Source organism: Monodon monoceros, unplaced genomic scaffold, assembly GCF_005190385.1.
Source record: "Monodon monoceros isolate NGI ecotype Baffin Bay Population unplaced genomic scaffold, NGI_Narwhal_1 Super_Scaffold_19, whole genome shotgun sequence".
Lineage (NCBI taxonomy): Eukaryota > Metazoa > Chordata > Mammalia > Artiodactyla > Monodontidae > Monodon > Monodon monoceros.
In genome coordinates this window covers 53,297,781-53,316,299 of record NW_021703775.1, presented here as the reverse complement: position 1 = coordinate 53,316,299, position 18,519 = coordinate 53,297,781, and the positions used below count along the sequence as shown (strand labels likewise).

General features: G+C 40.7%; 1 protein-coding gene across 10 annotated transcripts in view; it reads right to left on the bottom strand.

Moving 5' to 3' along the window:
• Positions 1-18,519, bottom strand: part of THADA (THADA armadillo repeat containing) — a 313,009-nt gene that overhangs the window by 166,768 nt on the left and 127,722 nt on the right. For all 10 annotated transcript variants that reach the window (XR_003794967.1, XR_003794966.1, XR_003794968.1 and 7 more), the window contains 2 exons: positions 11,669-11,758; positions 10,424-10,555 (listed from right to left, as the gene is read on the bottom strand). Coding sequence is in view for 7 of the 10 variants with exons in the window: in XM_029232473.1 (XP_029088306.1) it covers positions 10,424-10,555; positions 11,669-11,758 (222 nt within the window). In the remaining 3 variants the exon portion in view is untranslated. The remainder of the gene's footprint in view (positions 1-10,423; positions 10,556-11,668; positions 11,759-18,519) is intronic.

Below are 18,519 nucleotides of genomic sequence, written 5' to 3'. Positions count from 1 at the left end.
CAGTGGTTAAGAATCTGCCTGCCAATGCAGGGGACACAGGTTCGAGCCCTGGTCCGGGAAGACCCCACATGCCGCGGAGCAACGAAGCCCATGCACCGCAACTACTGAGCCTGTGCTCTAGAGCCCGCGAGCCACAACTACTGAAGCCCGCGTGCCTAGAGCTCCAGAGCCCATGCTCCGCAACAGGAGAAGCCACCGCAATGAGAAGCCCGCGCACTGCAACGAAGAGTAGCTCCCACTCGCCACAACTAGAAAAAGCCCGTGCACAGCAATGAAGACCCAACACAGCCAAAAATAAATAAATTTATTTAAAAAACCCCAAAAACAAAAAACCCAATGTTCTTTTGTTATTGAGTACCTATGAACACAGTCAATAATACTGAAAGGATCCTCTAATACCCTGAGTCCTGTTTCCTTTCAAAGAAGTCCTCTGACTCCAGTTGGCCAGGGGGAATGTACAGACATTGTGCTAGGCCCTAAGAGATGGCTGTTCAGACCTCAGTGTGCAGAGGCACTACCTGGGGGAAACTGCCGACTTTTAGATGTGTATGGGACATGCAGAAGGAGTTGTCCAACAGAAAGTTGAATCTATGATTCTGTACAAGTTCTAGATCTAGGACTGACTCATCAATGTATGTGAGTTGCCAGCCAGGTGAGGACTGTACATATAAGATGAAAAAAGAAAAGAGTGGAGGGCAGGACAAAGAGGTGCACCAACATTTAGGAGGCAGCATGAGGAATGGGCCCTGAAAGAGGAGGAAGAAGCAATGGCCAAACAAGGCCACAGAGGAAGAGCATCCTGGAGAAGCCAGTGTGCAAGAGTGTCAAATAGCAGAGGAAGATTCAGAAAGATAAAGACTGAAAAGCATCCAGTGGCTTTTGTAATGAAGAGGTCACTACTATTTCACGTTTGTCAGTGAAGCTTCAGTGAAGTGGTGGAAGAAGCATCCAGGCTGCAGTGGTTTAAGGAAGGAATAAGAGGGGAGGAAATGGAGACTGTAAACACAGAAAACCTTTTCCAAGAGCCTGGCTATAAAACAAAGGAGAGAGCTATGGTAGTAGGTAGAGTGGGTGTCTCCACGGAGACAGTCCATGCCTGATGGCTTCTATTTTCTCTTGCAATTAAGAGGTGATGAGAGTAGGGCCTTGGGTTATGGCAATGACACAAAGTAGGCCCTCAGCAAATACATTTAATGGATGGATGACCTAGTGACGAAGAGCGCTCACAAAATAAAGTGAAAGACAAGAATAAACGGTGAGGAAGAGAGTAGCTGTCGCTGTGCGGAGGGGAGGCAAGACAGGCAGTCAAGAGTCTCAATGTTCAAGGTGAGTGAGGAAACTAAGGCCCAAAGGGAAAAAGTCAAAGGGCATGAGGGTGAATGATCTGGCGCAGCTGATGTGACTGATGCAGGCTGTTTTAACAAGAAGATGATAAATAGACTGGTAAGGGTCAAGGCCCAGAGGAGAGGGAGGAAAAAAACTGCGTCGATCAGAGAAAGATAATCAAAACATGGCAGGTCGTGAATTTTTCTTGTCTCGTTTTAAGCCTACTGTAATTCTTCTTTACCTTCATACTCTCTTCCCTAATTCAGATTTTTCTGCCTAAAGAGAAAAACATACAGTTTTGATTCTAAAATGTTCCCTACCAGGTAGGAGAAGATGACTTCATATTAGCTGGCATTTGGGGCTTGGTACTCTCAAATCTTCAATTCAGCATTAAAAATGCCTGCTGAGCATCTTGGCTACATTTTTGAGAAAATAATTAAGTTTAAGGAAATAAAGGCTCCTTAAGGAAAAATATTATTAAAATATTTCAAAATTTAAATATTATTACATTTATAATAATTTTCCCGTTACTCTTCATTATTTCCATAAGACTTGGAAATGCAACACTTGGAGTAAATACTGTTCTTAATTAAAGTTTACCAAAGATTCACCGGGGACCGTTTCTTCTGTTAAGTAGCAAACCATTTATTTTGTGAATTTCCTGGGTCATCCTTGATTCAAGTGGAAACAAAGTTCTTTAGGATAACTTTCAAGTTATGAATCATAAAACTCTGTCACAATCTTCTGCTCGTTAGAGTCCGCTGTCTGCAGAATGAACAGTATGACTTTCCTCTCTTAAGAGCTGCTAACCAACATGGGAGATTTCTTAAAGTCTTCAGGATGGTAAACTGAATTCCCACGTTCTTTTCCTGCCTTGCTACTAGGAAAACCTCCTGAATTTCTCCAACCCACCAGTGCTCCTCCCCTTGTTTACAGGACCTTGGTCCTTAGTGTATCTGCTATATAATTAAGTGGTTCATATACAGTATGTCAGGTTCACAAGCATGGGTTTTATCTCACTAGCTAGATCATAAGTTCTTCAAGGATGAAAAACCTTTTTCCTTTACTTTGCATCTTATCCAAGACCTCATGCTAGCTAGGTATACAATGGATGTTTAACAACTACTTAGTTAATCTATTAACTGATTGGATTCTAAGTTTGAGAGTGAATGGCAGCAATAGGCCATGGATTATCATCATTGTCAGAAATTTCACCTAAGAACGAGGCTGTCTACAGATCACTTGTTCTAACATGACCTGAACCGGCCTACTGAAGTAACAGATAACACTGCAGAAAAGCTGGTCCTTACAAGTTTTGTTTTTCTAGCTTGCTTTGTCAATGCATTCCATTAAGAGGTGAACTCCTCATTCCTTTTGCTCAGAAACATATTTAGAAAATGGTCTTAAAGAGATCTGGCACCAGAGATTAAGTTGGCCAGGCCCCCCTCTAGGAACTGAGAGATAAAAATCGGTGACAGATGTCAGAGGTATCTTTTTATGCCAGAACTCTTCGCAAAAAAGCCACATGATGCAGAAAACATGATTTCATTCCACACACTGAACCTCAGGTACCCCTAAGGGGTACCTGAATAAAAATGTACAAATATGTGTTACAGGTTTAGAGGCAGGTTTATCATTTCACTGCACATTTAGAATCTACAGCCAGGTTGTTCAGCTATTCTAAAATAAGACACCTCAAAAAGACGCCTTGACGGTCATCCGGCCCCACCTCAGATGCACTGCAGAAATCTTAAAAATATACACAACACATGATCAGTTTTCCTTGATGACATTCAATGACCAGCAGCTCAGTATTATGGAAATCTGTTCGTTCTCTTGATGCAGAATGTTAACTCTCACAAAATTCTTCCTTATATTAAAATCTGAAATCTACCTCTTACTTTCCCATTGGGAGCACAAGAGAGAAATGATGTGCCTTCTGTCATACGGCTGCCTCTCAAATATGTAAAGACCATTACGATGTTGCCTCTAACTAGTCTTTTCCAGTCTAACTATTTCCAGATGTTTAGCTTCCTCCTCATCTTGGTCACCTTCTCTGGATAAATATTAGTTTATCAGTGACCCTCCTAAAATGGGAAGCCCACAGCATAATAACATAATAGCAGAATGATGTGGGTTTAGTCTGACCAGCAGAGTTCAGGGGGATTATAGCCTTCACTACCTAGAAGCAGCAACTGTGTCATACTGCTTCCTCAGGGCTCACCAGGAAATCCCATTCCCCAAGATTTTTTCATAAAATCTGCTATGAAGCCGACAGCTCTCATTCTTATATGTATGTAATTTTGACTTCTCTTTACAAAATCAGAACATGATATATATCTCTATTAAATGTTATCTTGATAGTCTCAGCCCATCAATCCAGTCTTCCAAGGCTACTCTGAAATCATATTTTTCAATTATGGACTATATTAGACATATCAAATAAAAAAGAGTAGAGAGAATAATATAACAGCCATTTGCCCCAAACCCAGCTTAAGAACACATCACAAATAAAACAAGCTCCTAGTATATGCTTCCTTAATTTTATCCCCTCCTTCCCTGCTTCATAAAGGTAATGGCTACTAGCCTGAATTTGTGTCTGTCACTCCCATGCTTAAAGACTATTTTGAATGGGAGTCCGTATGCAAACCTAATAAGCACGCAATCTAGTCTGTCTTCATTTTAAGTAAGTAATTCAAACGCTGAATAAAGCAGCATTGGCCTCATCTATCAGACTCCCAATCCCATCAAAACAACGAGGTGACTCAGGCATGACTAATTCTTAGGGAATCCTTACTAGCTCTCAGCAAATAAAGCGTGAAGCACTTGCAAGTAATACATTGAATGATCCAGTCTAAAACAATATCAACACAATTGGTTGGTCACTGATCAAAATACGCCTTTTCCTCTCTCTTTCGAAATCTTTCTGCAAGCTCCGAGGATAACATTCCCATGCCACACATCCCCCAAATTACTGACTTGGCTCTAGGCTAACTTGTACCTGAGGCTGTAAGTTATCTGGGTCCAAGGATTTGCCTTCATCCACAAGAGACAGTGTTCTTTTTCTATCACCTCACCTACATCTGGTTTCAGGGCCTTCCTTCCAGTTTACTGGCAAAGACAAAGCTGAAGCAGGAGTTAAAAAAAGTCTGCCCTCTATCACCTTATACCATCAACCCCTTCCTCTCTCTAGAATTTTTCTTAACCAACAAACTAAGGGGCTTTTATCTGCTATTTTGTAGTCAGGATTATCCCCATTATACAGACTTGACAGCCTGAAGCACTAAGGGGCCCACTTTTTCGTGCCACATTAATCAGGAGGCTTTCCCCCACGTATTTTGGCTTGTTTATAATTCTATGACCTCCCTCCTCCTCTTATCAATTCAGGCTCCTCTCATTTGGCTCTAAAGCCTGCAGCACGGTAGCTGCAAGGTGGACCTCCAGATCCCTTGACTGGATAGCAGTCAGGGGAGAGGAGGTCAGAGTCCAGGAAGGTCTCAGGTCATAGGCTCATAAGGCCAGAGAGGACCCTGGGTAATGTCCAATACCTTAATTTGATAGAAAAGGAAACCGAGGGTGTGACCTTCAGAGAGGTGAAGTCAAAATAAAAGCAAATGTCAGAGCTCACATTAGAGCATAAGATTCCTCAAAGGGCAGGTAAAACAGAAAACCCAGCTGAGCCTCCTTTCTACATAATCAGTAACCAGTGGGATATGAAATATGGCTCCAATACTGTAAGACCAGGAGTCCCTTAAGTACTTCATAGATACACAGATCTGCTAAGACACAGTGTCACATTTCACAGTTAGTTTCGTTTTTAGGTTAATAATTCAGCCTCTGTGCCCAAACCTGGGCTACGCAGAGAAAGGTACCAAAAATGAAAAACCGAAAAAATCCATAGCTGCTTCTCCATGGAAAGAGATTAAGATTTATTTGGAGGGAATAAGTATTGAGCATATAAATTACAATATGATTCAGTAATGATGACTAGTAAGATAAGAGATTTAAATTAATGCTATAGCTATTCAGAGGGAGAGAGGATTAAGAGCTGGGGTGGAGAGAAAGGGAGGTGGGTATGCCTTCTTTCCCAGCAGTGTCTCAACAGCCCTCTGCCTGATTTCTTTCTCTATAAAGCAAATCCTGCCTTCTACTTATCACAAGGATTCTGGGAAGACAGAACAGATAGAAATGTGCAACCTTGGAGGAAAGTTCCTGGTATTACAATCACAAATGAAGGTGGAAGCCAACTACTGTCTACTGCAAAAACCCCAACTCTACACGATGGCAAGGAAGATCTTTCAACTTCATAACCTGGGTAAGGAGTAAGGTGATAATTCTTGCATTATGCAACTTTCAAGGAAAAGAAAACAAGAGTCAGTATTATTTTCCAATATCATAGGCTTAAAAGGCCTAAGTCTTAGTTTTTGTACTCCCTACCCCTCCCTTCTTCTTAAGACTGGTACAATCAAAAGGTTCCATGAAATATTTAAAAAATACATAAAATGCATATTTTCCAATTTTTGTTTTGATTGTTGACTAGATGTTTCAATATCGCAACTAAAACAGTTTCCACTGCATACATAGGTCGCTATGGGTGATTTCCACTGCCACGTGTTTAATTAAGATTGTATGGTTATTTGTACCTCAAAATTTTTCACAAAACAGAAAGGCAGATTTCACTGAAAATTTACCTAAAGTGAACAATGATTGAAATGATTTGGAGAAAAACATACCAAAAGTCATTTGCAATGAAAGTAAGTCAAAAAGGGGGGAGGGTGGGGAGATCCTTTTAAAAGCATCCCAGAGTGAACAAAAGGCAGTAGAGGGATTTAATCCGATGCGGAGACCTCAGTTGTCTGCAATAGAAGGCACTTTTTGCCTCACACACACAGGTACCACACTGGTCAAGCATCACAGCTAGTGAATAAGTGGCAGAGCTTAGAAAGAACCAAGTCTCTTGAGTCCAGGGCCTTTGTTCTGTTCAGGATTGCCGAGGTTTGAGGCATTTTTGGTTTCCTACAGCTCGTCAATTCAAACTTGAAGCTTGCTTGTGAAAGGGAATTCCAAGGTGTGTGTCCAGAGATATTCTGGTCTCTAGAAAGCCCCGGACACGTGGGCACTAGTGAACTGTAATCAGGGAGCTAGTCAGGGTCCCTTTTAAAGCATGCGTCACTCTGCTCTGTGGTGTCTGAACTGAAGGGGGTGAACGGCCTTAAACTGAAGGCATCATCTCTGCATGGAAGAGGGCTGTGTATCTGGATCCAGCACAGCATTAGGCACATAAAATACACTCGATTTGAAAAAACCTTGTAAACAAAACACTGGGATTAACATGATCATTTCTGTTCCAAGATGATGCAACAAATCATAGCTGTGCGCACACATAACTGTGGAAGATCCCCATCAGAAGCTTCTAAGATTTAAGTTAACAAAGAAAGGCAACAGAGATATAAGCTTGGATTCCCAAATGTGGAATAAGGGACAAAGGTACAAATAATACTTCCTAACACCTCACAGAGAGGAAGGAAATGGCAGGTAAGTATATGTAAATCAAAGGGAAATAAAAAGCTGTCATCAGGGCTTTTATTTCTTTTTTAATCTTTTTGCGGTACGCGGGCCGCTCACGGTTGTGGCCTCTCCCATTGCGGAGCACAGGCTCCGCACGCGCAGGCTCAGCGGCCATGGCTCACGGGCCCAGCCGCTCCGCGGCATGTGGGATCTTCCCGGACCGGGGCACGAACCTGTGTCCCTTGCATCAGCAAGCGGACTCTCAACCACTGCGCCACCAGGGAAGCCCTCATCAGGGCTTTTAATCTTCTCATTGTACAACTGATTCACTTTAGCACAGTCAGAGCAACCTCTGTGCTACTCCCACTAGCTGAAAAATTTTGCTTTAGCTAAACTCAGAGTATCCAAGAGCCTGATTAGAGCTCTTCCAAGTACATAAATTAATACTAGCAATGCCACAAAAATAAAACACTGCCCATCCACTTGTGCATATATCCGTCTTTTCAGCCATTATCCCAAGTCAACACAGCCTAATCTTTACCATGATTAGAACCACAAACACTGCCTGGATTGGCAGGTTTTTATGATCAATCTTTCACTTTCTTCATGAATAATTTTCTCAGAAGTATTTTAAATCTAATGTGTATAGTTTTACCAAATTCGCTATTTAAAAAAATCTTTTTATATAGTTCATCTCTCTGGTGTGACTGTGAACATTTTAGGGTAGCACAAGGTTGTCCTGGCAGTAGGTTGATGAAACCCAAAACTGGGTTTTCTAACTCTAAATCTAGGATCTTTCTACTTTCTTTTCAAGAAAGAAAAGCCAGGCTTCTTCTATCCCAGGCCACAGACTGGCCCCAATTACCCCAAGCAATGATCCCACAGATGTAAGCCTGAGAGAAAGCCTGCACCCAATCAAGCCACTGCCACCACTGGAAAAGCAAGGTCAGGAGCAGACCCCACTGCAAGTGGGGCATGACTTCTACATCGTGAAAATAGCCTGCACTTGGATCCACTGCCTAGATACAGGCTCCTAATCGCTCCTAGTTGCATAAATTTCAGGGCCCTTGGGGCTACTCAGTGTAGCCAGAACTCTTAACTACACAAAAGGGAGTTGGATATTTTGGTGTAATAGAAAGAGGATACCCAACACTCTTGACAAGCCCTACAGTCTTGGGTTCATATTCCAACTCTATAACTGAGTTGCTTTCTGAACCTCAGTTTCCTCAACAGGTAAAGAGAGGTGTAACACCTCCTCTCAGTCATTGTTAAGCAAAACGCCCAGTTCAGTGCCTGGCAAACAGTGGAGACTCAACAAGGTTGGTCTACTTCCTACTGAATTCTCTGCTCAGAATATTTTCTTGCTTGTTCTCTGAATTCCTGGGTCAAAAGCTACTCTGATAAACCTCCCGAATAGCCTAACCAAGTTCCAAGTATGGTTTATTAAAATCATCTCTCTGTATGTGTGTGGTTCTGATAATGTTTGATATCTCAAATTTAATCTTGCTACTCAATGTGTGATCTGCAGACCAGCAGCCTCAGCATTACCTAGAAGTCTGTGTGAAATGCAGAATCTCAGGCCCCACCCCAGACCTACTGAATCAGAATTTATGAGATCCCCAAGTGATATGTTTACATCTTAAAGTTTGAGAAACACTGCCTATAACATACTTGGACATTCAATAAACCAGAGCCTACGGACACTCTAAGGAATCCGCTATGGCACTTTTGCTGCTGGTGGTGCTCTATGAATCTTTATTCAAGTAGAAAGCAACCACTGATTAAGGCATTTTCACTGGAAGGACAGGAGAACTGTACATTTCTTTCTTTGTGTTTCTGAGTTAAGAAAAAGAAGATGCACTAAGTACATTAGCCTTAAGGCAATATTTAAATCTCCTATGTTCACGTGATCTTTGTATATGTAATAAGTGCTCTGAGTATAATTAGTAATATGAGCTTTCTGATTATATGTAAACTAATTAATAACAGGAAGGATACTTTCAACGTAGTAACTTCTGGTTTCTAGGATGTAACACCTATCAGATTGATTAGAAATAAGCTTCCACAGGGCTTCCCTGGTGGCGCAGTGGTTGAGAGTCCGCCTGCCGATGCAGGGGACGTGGGTTCGTGCCCCAGTCCGGGAGGATCCCACATGCCGCGGAGCGGCTGGGCCTGTGAGCCATGGCCGCTGAGCCTGCGCGCCCGGAGCCTGTGCTTTGCAACGGGAGAGGCCACAACAGTGAGAGGCCCGCGTACTGCAAAAAAAAAAAAAAAAAAAAAAAAGAAAAAGAAAAAGTAAAAGAAATAAGCTTCCACAAATTGGATGTTCTCAACACAGGACGATAAAGTTCTAAAGCGTGTCTTTGTTTCTAATGTACACTGTGATTCTGTATATGTGCCTCCCCCAACCATCAACTTTCTGAATTATTTTTTAGTTCTTTCCAGTTATATGTGAAAGTACAATTTTTAAATGCTCCTGAAAGTTAAATTTATGACCCAAATTCCTAAAATGAATCACCAAATGCTGGATACGGGAGGCTGGTAACTCTGTGTATCAGGAAACAAAAACCAATCTGAGTGAGTCATCTCTGTGATCACAGATAACACAGCCACAGCCAGGGCTTGGCGCAAACAAATGGCTACAGCAATCACACACCAGAATCTTGTGTTTAATGGTTTCTCACATTAAAATGCATCAGTCAGCTCTGTGAAACCAGGAAGTGGAACCCAGGACACCACATAAATAACAAGTACACTCTCTTGAGTTGGTTATATTTTATCCTTCTGCTGTATTTCAAGTTTTGGTAGATACATAAAAATGATGGTACTGTTTTGTCAAGAGGTAAGCAGAAAGGTAAAAGCTAACTAATATCACAGGTTTTCTGAAATATTTCATAAGAAAATTTCAATACTTTTTGGAGGCCTGTTTATTGAGGCCTTTGATCCAAAATGAAAAAGGTGATCAGAAGCTGGCAAATGCCTCAAAAAAATGTAACAAGAGGAAGTGGTAATAGGCTGTAGAAGCAGAAAAGCCTATTATCATTTGATTCCATGTGTAATCTTTATGCATGGCTTTTTCTCAGGTACTCCAAGCTTGAAGGGGAAGATGAGTGGGAAGTGAACTCGTGCTACACAGCATTGCCATCTAGATGTTGCCCCTTGCAACCACCAGCAAACTCCTCCAGAGTGAAGGACCAGGTGTCCTCTTGAACCCCTGGACAGGGGATATATGCCAGAACTGAGCCTGCCCCATGCTGGCCAGGCTCAACACAGGGATAATGCAAACACCCAGGCTATGTTTATCAAAAGGGGGTATCTCCTATCAACACCACACACCCATTAGCAGGCAGGACTCCCAGAAAACACTACTTAAACAGTAGACATGAGCTCCTAAACCCACCATCTGAAACACTGGAGACCAGTTGGGGGCAATGGCAATAATCCCAGGCCCCTGTCTTCACAAGAACCCTCCCAGAGTTAAAAAAAAAAAAAAAAAAAAAAATCTATAATTTCTGAAATAGGAACAGGATTAAATAGCCCCATAAAGCCCCCATGCCCACTCCCATTATTTCCATGAGGCATACACTACCTCATAATGAAGGGAATAAAAGGTGCCATGCTGAGAGCAGAACAGGTGCCATCCATCGGGGAAGGGTAGAGCCTCCCCAACACCAAAAGCAAGAGAAACATGCTGGGATGATGGTTTAGTTCTCCTGTATCACTGAAAAAAGAAAAAAATTATTGTACATAAAAGATAGGCAAGGCACTATCTTCAAACGTTTTTCTCATTAAATAATTATGTATTGATATATAAAGTGAGACTATGATCAGCAATAATTTTCCTTTTTGCGTTTTTTCCTCCATTCACTTCATATTTTCTTAGTGTGTAAATGAGGAAGAAACTGGCAAAGCCGTGGATTGGGCTTTTGCACAGGATTCTCTTCTCAAAGCATATTATTTGATAATTCGAGTCTGCTGTTTTGATTTCAGCTGTTCAGACATTAGAGAGGTGTTTATTCCAGAGTATGAAATGTGAAACTTTTAACATCCAAATGTACTTAAGAAAGCGTGGACAGTCACTTACTAGGGCCAGAAAAGCCTGTCTGCACAAATTACTAATGTGAGGAAATGGATCATAAACAGAAGTAAAATTCACTGATGCGATTTTATTTTCTCATTACAGACAATTGGTATAAATTCATGCCAAGTGCAAAAACTGCTAAAAGAATAAAATGGTCCATGCTCTAAGATGTCCATTCTAAAAATTATACTACCAGCCACAGAATGTGATTGAAAAGACAATGGTGAACTTTTTTATCTGCTCTGATCAGACTGGAAGCCCTCTTAATAGCATTATTTTGTGTTTCCAGGGTCACTGGCCATCTTCACTCAAGTAGAATAGTACCATTTCTGATCACAAGTGACCAGATTAGTCAGCTGCAACAGGCCAGTGATAAAAAAAATGACAGGTGTGTGTTAAAGCAAACTCAATATGTAAACACACAGATTTTTGAATATAAGAGGAAGAAAATGATTCTTAGAAGAAATCACCATGTGCTTCTAAAAAGCTAACTCCTATAAAACACTAAAAACTTTAAAAATAGGATTTTTAAAATGTAAAATATAATATAAAACCCCGATTTTATACAACCTTTCAGGTACATATCTACTACAGAGTGTCAGGCAACAAGATGTATTTAATAAAGAAGCACTTTAAAAAAATCCATCTATGTTTACAAGGAAGGAGCTGATTAAAAATTGCTGCCTGGAGGGAAAAATCTTGAAGTAATTCACATCCTTGATTTCACTTTGCCCCACCCTATTCTCTTCTTACCTGTCTACGGTATTGGCTACAGTTTCCAACTGTTTGAGAAGAAAGGGATAGAGTTCGGGGAAACGAGAGAAAAATTCACTCCCTGTCATCCTGTGGAGAGAGAAAAAGAGATAAATTACTATCATTTATTCCTTCTGATTTGATAATAAAGCCTTTTAATTTATTTTTTAAAGAATGACAACAAAGATCATTTGAAGATTTAATGAAATAAAGTTAAGAACAAAACTCACATCTGAAGAATTTAACAATCAATAGAAACAAGAGATTTAATTTGGATTTTGGAAATGCTCTTAACGCACGGAATTTTATCTCAAAATTTAAGATTACATACACTTACAAGTATTTAATATTAACTTCTGACAGGGAAGAAATATGCAATTTGTGAAAATGCCAAGTTTCCACAATTGATTTGGACTCTGAGTATAGTCAGCACCTGGTGGACTGAGACTGACTCAGTTTCAGTAGTAAGGGCAAATGTAAAACGCGGTTTCTCGAAGTCGGCACCAATGGCAGCTTGGATGAGCTCCTCTTTGTTGTGGAGGCTGTCCTGTGCATTGTAGAAGGTTTAGCAGCCTCCACAGCTTCTACCCACTAGACGCCAGTAGCTCAACACCTCCTCCTCCCACCAGCTGACAACCAAAAATATCTCTGGACATTGCCAAATGTACCCTGAGAGGGAAAAAAAGGTTCCTAGCTGAGACCCACTGGTCTGGAGCATGGTTATCAGAAGACATGGCATGTGAAGCTCTGGGGCGCCAATCTGAGAGGGCTACCTTTTCCCTCTTTATAAACACTGCCCCCTGAACTCTGACAAGATTCTGAAAATAGGTCCTCCAACTGTACAGCCGACAAAAAAGCTCAAGCTAAACATAGCGTTTGGTGTTAAGTACTGTCTCCAAAACTATTAAAGAATTACTCTGAAGGGGTAACATAAATATTCCCCAACTTGCCCTTCTTAGCAACTCTAGATGCATGCTCCTATTAATGAAGACCCCAAATATCATTGTTTAAAAATTGGGGTATAAAAAAAATTGGGGTGTACTTCACACACAGTGAAATGCTCAAACCTTAAGTGTACCACTCGATCAATTTTCACAAATGCATACACTCATGTAATCCAACCCTATGAAGCCTCAGTAATTTTCCATCATCCCAGAAAGTTCCCTTGTGCCCCTTTCCCAGTCAATTCTGAATCCCCAAAGCAACCATGATTTGATTTCTATCACCACAATTTGGTTTTGTCTATTCCAGAATTTCATATAAATGTAATAATGCATTACATAACTTTTTGTGTCTGGCTTTTTTCACTCAGCATAAAGCTTATGAGATTCATTCATGTTATTCAACATATCCATAGTTTGATTCTTTTTGAATATACAAGGTTGTTTATCCATTCTTCTCTTGACAGACAGGGACTGTTTCCATTTGTTGGCTTTCATGAATAAAGCTGCTATGAACATTCTTACACAAGGTTTTTTGTGGACATATGTTTTAATTCTTCTTAGAAAACTGACTGTTTTCCAAACTAGTTATAGCATTTTACACTCCCAACAACAAATAAGCATTCTAGTGGCTCTATATCCCTTCCAACATTTGCTGTTGTCTTTTTTTCCATTTTAGCCATCCTTGTGGGTATGTAGTGGTATTTCCCCATTATTTTGGAGAGAAGTGATTACTTTTGTTTGTTGCATACTTTTAAAACCTTACCACATGTTATAAATTTTCTTTTATACTTATTTCATATTCAGTAAGATCAAATTTTTTAAAAAGTCCTTACTCTATCCCTTACTTTATCCCTTATTCTATCCTTACTTTATCCTCAATAAATAAGTTACAGATTTATTGAACATTTACTGGACATTTTATGTTAAATAAGCTCATATCCTTTTTGTACTTATTAGATATTTTTATGGAAAAAATTAATAAATATTATAAGAAACACACTAGACTGCCCAGTGCCTCTCCTCATAGAAAACTATGCAAAAGTATCTTAGCTTTCTCTTATAAAAAATTCAGTGCATTAAGTACTTACTTTTCGTTTGATTTTTTTCCCCCAACAAATATGCATATTACATATACTGCTGTGCGCCTTGATTTTTTTTCATCTAAACTATGTCTACCAAGTCATTCAATATCAGGCACCCTGAACTATTTCTTTCCATTTAATGGCTGCAGAGTAAACCACATTATGGTTGAGTGTAACTGATTTAATCCCTAATGGTTAGGGCTTTGGGTTGTTACCAGTCTCTTGCTGTTACAAAGGATAACATGTATAAATTTCATCGTTAATAAATCGCAAACCTGGGCTTTGCAAGGTCAATGTTTTATTGAGGGGGAAGACAAAACAATTCCACTACAGGCTATGTTACATTCCTTACCACCTCCAAGCAAAACTGGTCAAGAATATCAGCTTCCATTTTTAGTAGAGTCACTTAAAAATAAAACTGTAAGAGTTCAGTACTGGGATCCCTGAGTACATTTGCTCATACAGAACATCTCCATCTACACAACAAAGCCTGGTGGATATCTCTTCTCAAGGAATCAGTCACTAATTTCCAGGGGAGTAAGTCATTCCTTAATGGCCTGATTATCTCTTGGTGGAATAAGAAAGACAAGCATTCTCACTTAAGTAGACCATGTGGTTGTTATCACCATCATCTAGAAATTGCCTTGATAAATAACTGGCTCTGCTGACCATGATAATGCCAGAGAAAAGGGCTGAGGAGCTACTATTCTAAAATTAAAGCTTTTTTTTTTTTTTGGCTGCACCATGCAGCTTGCAGGGTCTTAGCTCCCCAACCAGGGATTGAACCCAGGACTTCATGACAAGACAGTAGAAAACATAGGATGACATACGATTTTTTAGAAATCTGAATGCCAGACTAGATAGATTCACCTGTCTTACAGGCACTGAAAGTATCTGAATAGGAGAGAGAGGTGACAAGAGCAGACAGACTAGAGAGAGTAGAAATGTGGTGACCCCATGGACATTCACTAAATGTGTACCTTTTCACCTCAACTACAGCATTAATATCTATAGGCATCTATACTTCCCTGCATCTCTCTTGATACACAGCACAATACTATGTACATGCTGGTTGACTGGTAAATATTTTGGCAATGAATGAATAAGTAATACTAGCCACAGAGGAAAAAAAAATTCTAATATAGTTGACCTCAAACCTATGCCTTATGCCTTTTTTCTTCTCTCAGTGACTGGTACCCACCCAACTGACACTTAACTACTCACCCAACCTGCCAAGCCTGAAACTCCCAGTACATCCAGTCAACAGGCAAATCTTGCTACTTCTACCTCCAGGGTATCTGTTGAGTCTATTTCCCACCATCCCCACTACTTACAAGTCTGACCACCATTATTTCTTGCCTAGATGCTATGTCAGCCTCTCACTTGATCTCTTTGCCTCACATCTTCCCCCTCTGTAACTCTCTGTTGTGATAAGAATTCTCTCTTTAAAATACAAAGGTAATCATGCGACATTAGGAGATTAATGGCTCCCTACTGCTTTTTGGACAGTCTAAACTCTTTAGCCTGATTTTCAAAGTTCTGCTTAATCTGACTCACTTGTCCAGCTATCTCTTGCCTCTCCACCTTCAAACCCAGCCATGCAGTTTCTTTTGGTTCTATCAACATTACATGCTCTTTCTAGTCTCCAGACGTTGGCAAATATACTTTCTGCTAGGAATACGTCTGCCCTCCCCCACCCCAGACTAACTCCAAATAATCCTTCAATTTGAGGCTTAGGCCAGCTTCTTCCAGGACACCTTCCCTGCTGGCGCAAATGTGGGTTAGGTGCCTGACATTGGTCTTACACTATAATCTACAACCTCCCCATATATAGCAGTTCATACATAGAACTTCCAATTTACTTATTTCTCCCACTGATTACACATTCTGCACAGGCAGAGACTAACTATATCCATCTTATTTCTCCATATTATCTCAGGTACTAAGTATGACGCTCAGTTCACAGCTGGTGCTTAATAAACAGTTGCTGAGTGAATGAAGCTAGACGAAAGAGTCCTTGACAAAGTCAAGGAGAAAAGGAATTATGACTAAGATGGTAACAAATTAATAATTTCTTGAAGTGCATCCTTAGCTGTATCTAAGGACCTTCAGAATCATCATCTGAATTAATAAACTGAGTACCTTGCCAGGGCTCGAAATGTTCTTAAACACAAATATACAAAGCTCATCTCCCTGGTTTGCAAACTGTTTGATTCTAGCTCCCCCAAATAAGCCAACAGGCTGATATGTTACCTCCCCAGATATAGCAAGCCCTGGGGGTAAATTCACCAGTGACAGGCATTTCAAACCTGTTTATCTACGTGGCCAAAAACTAGCCCAGCAACTTTATAGGAAACAAGAGAAATGATAAGAAGGAAAAACTGAACCTCTGTAAGTTCAAGCTCCTAGGAAGACAAAGGAGACCAGCAAAAACTCTGAATGGGATAAAACAGACAGACACAGGAGAAAACAAACAAGCCAGGATAGAGAGTGAGAATAAGCAGCTTCAACCTTGGAACTGTCAGACTACACAAAAGGTGAGTTATTCCCTATCCCACCAGGTAAGAATTATGCAGACACAACCGATGAGAGCCTCTTGGGGGAAACACAGAAGCTGCCTGAAGAAATCCACTTGCCTTGCACCAAGAATAAGGTGTCAGGAGCACAGAGTGGCTGTGATCTCCACCAAGGCGCTCCTCGGTCTGCCATGTTCAGTGCTGGACTCCCCCAGAGCCCAGCTGGGGCCGAGAACAGAGTAGGCTAGCAAGAGAGGTTTACTAAATGAAAGAAAATGCTTGCCTGGCACCATTTTGTTTTATTTCAAAAAGGATTTTAGACGTATTCCAGCACTTCTTATTTATCGAGAAAAAATGAGATAATAAAGAACACTGCAAAGAAAAACCTAAAATTCACCACAAACACACTACCCAAAGATAGCTACCAGTCTGTTTTGAGGTCTGTCTATACCTTTCTCCTCCTTACATACTGCTCAATAATCTGTTTCTTACACTTCACAATATATCAAGGACACTGTTCCATTATCAATCTGAACCCATCTTAAGGTAGTAGCCTCTGTGTGGTACGCTCTCTGTGCCTCTCCTATGCTTGAACATAGGTTTGGGGCGCTAATCCAGACACCATCCAGAACAACTCATCCCGTCTTGGCTAAGCTGTGTGGGGAGAGCAGTCCTAATCCAGCCACATTCAGTGCTGCCCTTTTGTCTGCACATTCCACATCTAATCTTGGTAATGCCAAGAGAGTCTAGTTTTTGAGAGCATCTGAGCTTTGGTCATTTTGGTAGTCTGTGAATCCACCCTGCCATCTAACAGCCTAGAGGAACCTTCAATTGAATCAAGCTTCTATTTCTCTTAGAGAGCTGTATCCTAAGATCGGCCACACATATGAAAAGTTGAAATGCCAGAAGCACGTGCTTCTGAGTTTCACAAAAGTATCAGGATGAAAACTATCAAGCAAAGAAATGAAGCACTTGGGGAAACGTGTTAAAAGTAAAAATAAGGCATATCCACCCCCAATTCCTACATACATACCCCCTATCATTCTCAATCATCTCAGGAACAGGGATCAACAGAGTAATAATGTACAAAGGTATAAAAAGAGAAAGCTAGCAAGGGCAAGCAAAAACATGCAGGAGTAAGGAAGTACACAGTAAATAGCAGCAAAGGCAGAGTTTGTGCCTGGTTTTAAAAAAAACAGGACTTAATTCACAGGCCATGGAGAAAACACCATAAAACTGGTCATTAGATGGAAACAAATGATGAAGGCACAAGCCTGGAGGTTTTCAGTCTGTATTTGAAATGGGAACCCAATAAACTATTAAAACCTAGCTACTCCCCAGATTCTGGCCTATAAATCCACCCCAGAGGAGAGAAATCAGGTAAGGGCCTATGTCCCCTTGCCACGGTGACTGCTGATAAAAACAGCAAGCTCATCTTAAGAAAAACAGTGCTCCCAAATACAAACAAACCTACAAAGAAGACAAAGCACACACAAACACATTTCAAAGGATGATCAAATGCAAACTCATAAAATAGAAACAACTAATAAAAAAGAAATCTGGATTTGGACTCCCACCAGGAGAACCATGTCTGACTCCATTTCTAGAATCCTCTCTCTACCTCTGACTGGGGCTGACACCAGAATTTCTCCCTAGAGTACTAATAATTAAGCAAGAATAAGTGACGGGATAAAAGGGATGTCAGGGGTCCCAGGGTCAGAATCTTATACCCAAGAAGCACTTGTAATCACTGTGATGGGTCCACCAGGAAGTCCTGTTACTAAATTTCAGGCAAATGGTATAGGAAGTTAAAGGAAAGGCATCTATTTCAGGGCCTCCGTTCTAAGGGTACTGACTCTGACCAGGTCTCCTGCCAGTCTCATCTCCCTTCTTAACCTCTGTAGATAGCCATGAAATTCTTGGCCACATCGCATGTTTTTCTAATCCTTCCCTTCAGGAACTGCTTTTCAGGTGGAGAATCTTCCAAATCACAAAACCAGCCATCACTATACTCTACCCAGGGAGGGAAGTTAAAGGTCTTGGTTCTGGAAGTGCCCTGCCCTTCCCCATGTGAAATCACTAGCCAGGAGTGAGCTGGGAAATAACAGTTCCACTCCTTACCCAGCCAGCTGGTCAGTAAGCATGCATCTCTTGAATTCTTCATGTGGGCAAAGTCCCATCCTAGCAGCTTATATTGGATTTTTTTTAAAACAGAAATTTTTTTCTTAGAAAATGTTTCTTACTGAATCTCCTTACGTATAAAATCTCAGAATCAGTCTATCTGGGTTAATTCAATAATCATTTTCGAA